The 9,336-nt window shown below is 34.6% G+C and overlaps 1 protein-coding gene across 1 annotated transcript; it reads right to left on the reverse strand.

The window, feature by feature from the left end:
• Positions 1-1,475: 1,475 nt before the first annotated feature.
• LOC107909743 (protein SIEVE ELEMENT OCCLUSION B) lies at positions 1,476-4,807 on the reverse strand. The gene is made up of 7 exons (XM_016837381.2): positions 4,570-4,807; positions 4,377-4,490; positions 3,845-4,293; positions 3,640-3,749; positions 3,367-3,509; positions 2,430-2,921; positions 1,476-2,335 (listed from the first exon to the last, which is right to left on the reverse strand). The coding sequence occupies exons 1-7, from the start codon at positions 4,747-4,749 to the stop codon at positions 1,706-1,708; spliced, it is 2,118 nt and encodes a 705-aa protein (XP_016692870.1). The 5' UTR covers positions 4,750-4,807; the 3' UTR covers positions 1,476-1,705.
• Between the last annotated feature and the right edge of the window lie 4,529 nt (positions 4,808-9,336).

Below are 9,336 nucleotides of genomic sequence, written 5' to 3' on the forward strand. Positions count from 1 at the left end.
ACTTAAGAGAAATATAAACAAAGACAGTACACACATGGAAGTAAGAAGGAACTCTCCGAAAGTGTAACAAGTCTAAATAGTAGGACATTTGCCCGTATCACAGGAACCTTGAAGAGTGTCTTGAGCTATAATATAAATAGTTAAACTTATCAGATCGTTATACCAGAAACTAAACATGCTTGCAAGAAGCATTGTCATAAAACTCGGAACCTGAAAGTTTCCTTTCTTGCATACTACTTTGACACTAATGGATGCAGTGCTAAAAATAACATAAATAACCAAGGAAATAACCTAGAGTTCATCGATAGTTACCAGGGTGCTAAAACGAACGAAGGAGTTGGTTGAATACAACAAACCCAACTTTAAGCAAGTTTTTGGTCTTAAGTTTTAGAGAGAGTGAAAGGAGAGAAAAATCTGGAATGGATGCATAGAAGACATAAAGTTTATCCAAGAAGTCACTATTAACTTTATACAACTAAGCATGAAAGAAAGGTTTAGTGGAAAAGTCAAATTATCCCATTAACCCTCGCTCGATACCGCGACTAAGTACCCTCATCAAAATTTTATTCCTATCAACTATAGTAACTTAGTTCCATTCTAACCAGTCCTCGTTAGGCTAACTAAATTGTCCCGCCAAAGTAATAAATAATTATATTAGTTAAGAACTTAACTTAAACGCCTAAACAACTGAGGTGGCATATACTCCACAGGAGAGTTTGCTAAACCTCCGAGCTCGCCAAACACAAGATTCATCAGTTGGCGCATTCACGAAGTCTTATACTTAGTCAAAATTAATACCTTACTCATTCAAAATTTACCTTAAATACCATATCTCAATAAATAGTAACTGAATACTAGGACTTCACCAGGCGCACTGTTACAAATTCAAGCTGCCTTCACTCACAATCAATCAACATTTCAGCAAGAAGTTCAAGAGAAACAGAATTAGCTGAAGTCACTACTCTAACTGAGTCATATTCAAGTGGAAGCCCTGCAAGAATTATATTTACTTGTTCTTGATCAGACACAAATCTCACTGTTGCAGACAAGACATCACACATATTCTTTATCTTGAACAAGTATTCTTTTATGGTCATCTGCCCTTTTTTCTGAGAATATAGCATATGCCTTTGACTCGAGGTCTTAATACTAGATTGAGTAGCAAATTGTTTCTCAATAATGGAGCATACCTCAAAACTGGTGCTAGCACAAATCAAATAGACTAGTATGTCATCACATGAAGTGGACAACAACCAAGATGCTAACAACTAAAAAAGATGAGCAAATAATTACTATACATTAGATTAAATAGCAAAAGGGTCTTCCTATACAAAATTATTTAAAATATTAAAAGTTATAAGAAATAAAATATATATATATTAATTTCATCTTAGTCATTATATATAAGTTCAATTTGTAAGTTAAAAAGCAAATTAGTATTTATTTCTAATAAGGTAAAAAGAAAACCGAAAAAGGAAAGGAAAGGTAACAGACTTTATTTTATCATGCCAGGAAAAAGAACTAATCCCGGGATTGTGAACTTCCTGCATGCGAAATGCAATTCGCATATATTAATAATACATGGGATTTCTTCAACATTTTATTCAGCAGCCTACTTATAGCATCAAGCAAAGCAGCTTGTAATTATTAACACCAACTCCAAAATGACTCCAATGAGCACGGTCGATCAGCGACGCCTTAAACATCAATCGGTGCAGCAGCGGAACATGAGGAGCGCTTCCATCGGCTTGCCGCAGTCAACGCAAACGACCGTGTCCTTGATGCTTCCAATCTCAGCAACACTAATCCCCGGAAGCGTCAGGCGGTTGCAATGGTGCTCCGTGCGAAGACTTCGAAAGTGATCATTCAGTGCCGGAATAAAACCTTTCTCCGCCGCCGCCGCTTCCCACGCCGTATATTCTTCCAGGCTTTTCAAAAAGGTCTCCGCCTTAGCCCTTGCCATTTCATCGGCTCCCCTACTTATCACGGCCCACCCTTGATCGCTTCCATCGAAGCCGAGCATGGTCAAAATCTCCTGCATGATTAGGTCATTTCGTACGGTCACGCCGTGCTGAGCTCTGGAGTGCCACATGCTTTCAAGTCGCACCCAGAAGAACCATATGAGCGAAATGTCTGACAGTGTATGGCTGAGATTTTCTAACTCGATGTTGGTCATGTTTCTTCGAACTCTCTCCCTAGGGTTGCTTTTTCCCACGTAAAGCATCTCCAATTCGATATTGGCAGTTTTCGCAACGGCTTTTGCAGTTGTTGTGAATTTCCGGATCCAATTCATATCTTCTCCACCATACAAGCAAATGAATTTCCTATCCGTTAACTGCAACAATAGCAAATGTAATGGCTTACAAGAGTTAAAACTAGCATTTTGCTATATATTTAAATCAAATTCGAAAAGGGTTTTAAGGACTTGCCCAATTGATTATGGAGGGGTCAATGGAATATGCCAATAGTTCAATCCTCCATGTTTCTTCCTTCCAAAGAGCTTCTTCCCTGAGCTTGGTGAAAGGGAAAGCCATGCTTCCCCAAATAAACATCATAGGCATCGCATTAGGGTTCACAACTCTTCCTTGAGGGTCCAACACCACTAGCAGAGGCTTCTTGTTGAAACCCCACACCTCCTTGATGTACCTCATCACCGCTGGTTGAATCATGGAAGGGTGACCGACCGAGTACCATGGCATCATTGCTTGTAGAGACTCGAATTGCTTCCTCATTGTGTCATCAAATGTACTGGATCTGTCAACGATTGGGATCCAAATCACCTCGTACTGACTCTCGATCCTCGTTGGCTGCACTCGTGATTCATTATAGATCTGTTCAAGAATAATAAGCTCTTTTTCCGGGATCTGAAGGTCTGAAATCAGTAATAGCACACTCTTCCTCCTCAGCAATTCAATGCTAACCTGTATTTGTTACCAGTGGTCAAAAACATATGTTTACAACAATTTAAGTGTAGCCTTATCCTTCGTATGGTTATGGTTCTAATAGTCCAATTAATTCATGTGAAGGGTGGTTGGGAATTTGAATTTCAGTATTGGAAGGAAGTTTCAAAAGTTAATGTCAAACATAAACATTAAAACAGACAAGAAAAATATATAAAAAAAGAAATTTTTTAAAAATAGTAAAATTAAAGTTTGAAATAAATTTTTCATGTTCAACTCTTATCACTTGCGGGATCTCTTTTAGATTTATTCTAAATATTTAAGTTTTGTTAAAATTTATTTTAATGATTTATTTTTATTTTCAGTCCAGTAATTGATTCAAATTATAGTTTACTCGAATATTATCCATGACTACTGTATCTCGGAAAATGGAAAGAAGGCTAAAGATGGGAAGGTTAAAGCATACTCTTTGCTTAGTAGTTCCATCCCAAAGTGGGGGCTGGTCATCCTTAGCGTAAATCAGAGCTTTGAGGATCTTCATATTATCAATATGGACTGCATCAAAGAGGCGCACCAACGTTTCAAATGCCTCAATATCCTTTCTCTCATCTGCATTTCATTAACCGAAGTTCGTCAATATCGATTTATGGTTCAAGATGGCGTTAGTTAGGACGTGATCCATATACTTTGATGTGAAAAGTAATCTTGCAACAGCGACGCGAAAGGACGATGGACTTACTAATGCGTTGACGACAACGATTGAGTTTCTCCACTAGATCGTTGTATATGCTATTGATGTTATGCGTCAAACTTGACAACTCCCAAGCATCTGTTGTCGATGATAAGAACCTGAGGGAAACATCAAATGTTATATCAGAGAATTATCAGATATAAGAAACACTGTTCTCCGTTACTCCTAATACTTAGAGAAGACAATGACATACTCGTGGCCCATATTAATGAGACCCATAATTTGTGATGAGCATATCACTGTACTTCGGATGGTCCAATAAACAGCTGAAGGAATATCAGCATTGGCGGATGACAATTCCGGGTCTTCGGGCCTAATGTACTTAGATGGAAGCCCCTTGAATTCCACAGTGCACTTGGCTACCACCACCATCGCATTGATGAGGTTGGCAAGTGTGTCAAATTTGGGTTTCAAAAGGTCAGCTCGTGTAAGAATTTCAGGCAACTGTTTGAGGAGTGCAACGTCTTTGGCAAGTGGATTAGTGGCGTAAAGCTGAACCACCAGCAAGAATTCACCGTAAGTCATCGCAAATGCTGCCAAGGCTAGCACAATCTTTGCATCCCACGAGTAGCCTTTAACTATCTGAGCCACTGCTAGAGTTGTTGAATGTGCATCTTCACCAATAGACAACCGGTAGGTTATCTGCCATCATTACAAAATATCACAATAGCCTTTTAAACTGGGTTCCTTTGACGCAGTAGAGAAGATGAGAATAGTACTCTAACCTCGCAGGAAATTCTATTTATGGTGGCTGATAAGACGTCCATCATCTGTTCAAGGCTGGAATAATGGAGAGCCCTTTCATCCGGTTCCGAAGCATCCGCTTGCTTGATTGCTCCCTATTCAAACATTAAATTAATCATATTATATATGCATATAGAAGGTAATAATGAAGGCTTTAACCTGAACTGTAGTTACCGGAGCAGCAGGGGTTGCTCGTTCAAAGATGTCTTCAACAATGTCAAGAACAGGTTTCATGTTAATTTCAACACCAGCAGGCTCATGGGTGGCCTCAATTAACTTCCCCATTGCTTTGCCACCTGAGGTCGATAACATATGTGGGTTGCTCCTCCCATAGAACCCAGATGACAACTCCATTGTGTTAAAGAGGTGGATTGTTTACTGAAGGTTTTTGTTGGATTATATTTGACTTAAATCATAGTCATAAGCAATATATATATAGTTCATTTGGAGAAGGAACTTCTTCCTTGCTTCCAATGGGGTTTAAGTTATGAAGTGCTACCAGAGGATTAGAATTTTGAATAATTGCTTCCAAATATATTGTCCCCCCAAGATATAACAGACTAAAGATGAGTGATTCCGGAGATTCCTAGACTGGAAGTTTTGGCAACTTCAAACATACGTTCATTGTTGAATGTCAATGCGATAACAAAATGTCTTGGTTTAGCTATGGTGATTCCCTTGGTTAACTTTTCTTTTCTTTTTAATTTCTGTTTATTCCCCTACAAGATTTTTATGGGAATGTTGAGATGCATGTAGCTAAAGCGATGTACTTTTTCTTTTTTTACTGTTAGAGATATGGAATCGAAAAGTGTATCAAACAATACGGGTATGTTTAAATTTGCGTTGTTGCGGCACATAATATAAAATGCTTTAAGAAACAAGAATATGGGTAAAATAGATTAAAGGCAAATATCCTACACCAGGAAAAAATATCTCCAAATTAGAAAAGAACAAAGGAATCGAGCTAACTTGATGGGCTTATCTTCCTCTCCAATGTAACAGTTCTGTTTTAGGAGGCTTGTGTCTTTGAAGCAAAAAGCTAAGATGCTTAGACTTCAAAGCGCATAATTTTCTTCATTGAACAATATATATATATAGTTGCAAAAATTTCACCCTGGCTTTACTCTTGTAGCTGATATTTAAAAATTTAAAGAGCAATTATTGTGTATCTTGCCCTTTCGCTCTCTCTCCTGTTACCCCCATTGTAATAACGATTTCACTACTACTAGATTCCCAATGATAAGTGTGATGCCACCTAAAATTTCTATTTTCAAATCAATTTTATAATTAAATAAATTAATATACCCTTTTGTAATTAAAAATATACTTTCGATTTATGAAAAAAAATTTAGATCCATGATTATACAGTCAAGCCAAAGACACTTAGCGGTTGTGAAGTTAATTGACTAAAAAAAATTGTACCAAGTTAATTTATATAAAATTTTTAAAATCTATATGATATTACGATAAAATTGATCTCAAAATAGATAACATTAAAGGTTCTTTGGATGGGCGATATATTTACTTACGGTTAATGTAAAAACAGAGGTGACGGTGAGATTAAATATTGTAATGATATTGTAACATGAGAAAAAAAAAACTAAACGCACCGCACTGAAAATAAACCTCCATCTAAAGAGATATCAAGACAAACAAAGCATACTCAACAAAAGGGGATTTTCTTTAATGACTCTTATTCCAAGAAGCTTGTTTGCCACTAATAAATCTTTCCACAAGGTAGAAGGAAAAACATTTGACATACTTTTGAGTACTCTTGTTTGTGAAAACATATAATAAACGCTTTCAGTTAGAATATTATTATGGAATATTATATTATTACAGGATACTATTTGTTAGGAATATCTAAATATATTGTATATCTTTTAGGCATATATTTAGGTTATATTTATGAATATATCATATATCATTCCTATTCCCGCGTGACTACTACAATATAAATATTATGTATACTCTTGAGGTTTATGAAAAAGATTGAAAGGGATTACCCTATTCTTGTCATTTTATCAAGAGCTTAGGTTCTCATTTTATTTAATTTTTCTTCTCCAAGTCGTTTGCTTATTATCTTTTGTTTTGCCTAGCGATGCAGCAATGTCAGCCTCTAGGCTGGCTACTGTCTGCCTTTTAAGACAATTTTTTTCATCATTCTTAATTCCTAGTAATAATTCTATTTATCCACCGCCACCTAAGATTGAGCCTGTTAGCTTAGAAAGATCAACTCGAGATTGACGATAGGGAGGTTGAATCGGCCTTTGAGAAGTTGTGGTGGAAGCAACAAAAATTGTGCAACAAAGAACATAATGATTTATAGTGGTTTAGCCCCAATTGCCTACTCTACTACCTTAGCTTTCCACAACTAAGGGTTTTCCCAAATTCACTAATTTGGAAACCTTTGAGGCCAAAGTTTAACCTTATAATCTCTCTTGACTTATACCTCAAAATCTTAAGATACAACTCCCTTAAGGTTTCTATCCAAACCTTAAATAAACACACTCTCAAAAGAGATACAAATAAGCAAACAAAGAAAACAATCCTCACAAGATTAGGATGTTTGCCAATTAAGCACAAATACAAAGAAGAACACTTGTGTTAATGAATACAATGAAAGCTCACAAGTGTTTACAAGAAAATGTATGAGAGAATTAAGCTCTAGGTTGTTTTGATTTATCTTTAAGCTTTGCACATTGTTCTTCTTGTTGCTAGACCTTTGGAAGATGGTATTTATACCCTCTAAATGATTTCCAACAGTTGTGGTTGTTGTGGAAGTAAATATAGTCGTTGGGGATGAAATACCAGGTCACTAACTGCACCTGCAGCAATGAGTATCGATACCTACAAAAAAGGTATCAATTTTTTTTTGTAATTAATGCATATTTCAGTGACTGTTGGAGTAGAAATATTGATACCTTAGGAAATATAACGATACCTTAAGAAAGGTATCGATACCGAGGATACCTACCAGGGTTTGAAAGAAACAAAATGTCAATTTGGTATCCATTATCAGAGGGGTATCGATATCTTGTAAAATATCGATACTTTTTGTCCTGGAGCAATTCTAACTTGTTTGAAAATGGTTAAAACATATTTGTTATATCAACTATTGAAACCATTCCAACTTGATTTTATCAAATTCCTCAACTTTACTTTTATTCAAAAACACTATAATTTTTTATATCAAAACATATTATCTAATTTGTTATATTACTCCTATTCGATTAAAGCTCGACAATTTTGATGATTGGGATTATGATATTCTCATCGCACTATCTTTGCAGCTTTTTAATGCATTAGATGATGAGTTGTTAGTATGGATTATCCACGGATTGTTGAAGAAGTGGTAGTTCTAAGAAGGGTAAGGGATGCAATAAGGAACCAATGTGTGCCTCAGATTACCCTTTGATTTGGTATATGTTTTTGTTGATTTCTTGTCCCATTTGAGTAAAGGGGCTGTGGTGATAAATATGTTTTCTCGGTCTTTCGTTGAGGTTGAGTATAAGTATATGGCTTCCGTCACTTGTGAGCTCAAGTGGCTAAAGGCCTTGCTATTGAGCTTAGGTGTTCATCATCCTAAAGCTATTTTTTATGATCGTCAATCTACGTTGCATATTGCAATTGAAGTGTATTATTAATTTGTTAGGAATGCAATCCAAGATAGGTGATTGCACCTTATTATGTTCCGACCTTTGTTCAATGCAATCCAAGCGCTTGGTAAACTACAACTTGAATATCTTTTCAACAAGTTGAGCATTTATGATCTCCATGCTCCAACTTGAGGGAGGTGTTAGGATATTATTATGAGATATTATCTTTTAGGAATATCTAAAGATATTGTATTTTTTAGGCATATATTTAGGAATATATTATATATATTTCCATATATTTAGGATTTTCCTATTCCTACGTGACTAATGCAGTATAAATATTATGTATACTCTTGAGGTCTATAAAAAAGATTGAAAAATACCAAATGAGTTGAATTTAGCTTCGAAAACTTTTTAACAAATACAATATTAAGATTCAAAATTATAAATTATCTTCCAAATTATAAAAACAATATAAGATGAACATATTTGCAAAAAGACCTTGTCCACCTCACAATTACAATTTTTCCCAAATAAAAATCACAAGAGTCGATTTAAAATTTTATACAAGACTATGGAATTTGCTAGAGTACAATATTAAAGCTGTTTTATTTTATTTTTGTTGCTATCTTTTTAGTTTTATGATAATCAAAAGTTACTTTTCACAACAGTCAAATATATAATTAAACAGTTTCAACACATGAGATAGTGTATAAACAGTTTTGAAAAAGATATACGTTATTGAAATTTATTTGATATAGCTTTTATTTTTCTCAAGAATAATATACATTTTCTTTTAGTTATTATTTTAATAGTTTTGTAATAGTTTTAAATTTAACATCTTATTAATTTGTTTATCAGGTAATAATGTTTCGCATTAATTTATATAATTTTTTAGATGTTTTAATATTTTAAAGTTTGATGTCACACTTGAAATTTCTTATACATATGAAAAAGGATTAACATCTTCACAATACCTGCACTAAAAACAATACTCTTTAAGTACTTATTATCCTTAATTTTTTTAAAAATATTTTAAATATTCAAAAATATTCACTTGATAAAGAATATTTTAATTGAATTAACATGAGAATTTTCTGCGTTGAACCTTAACCTAACATTGTCAATCTTTTGAGAAATAACTTGATTTGCTTAGAGATATTCGTCTAATCTCCTAAGCTTGAGATAAAGAATTCTTTGTATAAAGAAATTTCTTAGCGTTTACGTGGAAATCCAATATTCATCTTTTCTTGGAATATAGCTTACTTTTTTTTCTTATAAAAAAATCATTCAGAAATAAATCTTCTTAATGTTTAAATGGAATCGTTTTAACCTCTCAATA

This window comes from Gossypium hirsutum, chromosome D02, assembly GCF_007990345.1.
Source record: "Gossypium hirsutum isolate 1008001.06 chromosome D02, Gossypium_hirsutum_v2.1, whole genome shotgun sequence".
NCBI classification, from domain to species: Eukaryota; Viridiplantae; Streptophyta; class Magnoliopsida; order Malvales; family Malvaceae; genus Gossypium; species Gossypium hirsutum.

Excerpts from the sequence above, each read along its gene's own strand:
- LOC107909743 (XM_016837381.2), bottom strand. The coding sequence starts at position 4,749 with ATGGAGTTGTCATCTGGGTTCTATGGGAGGAGCAACCCACATATGTTA. Across the intron at positions 3,750-3,844 it reads CTCATTAATATGGGCCACGA|GTTCTTATCATCGACAACAG; the intron begins GTATGTCATTGT and ends TGTTTCCCTCAG. Across the intron at positions 3,510-3,639 it reads TCGTTGTCGTCAACGCATTA|ATGAGAGAAAGGATATTGAG; the intron begins GTAAGTCCATCG and ends AATGAAATGCAG.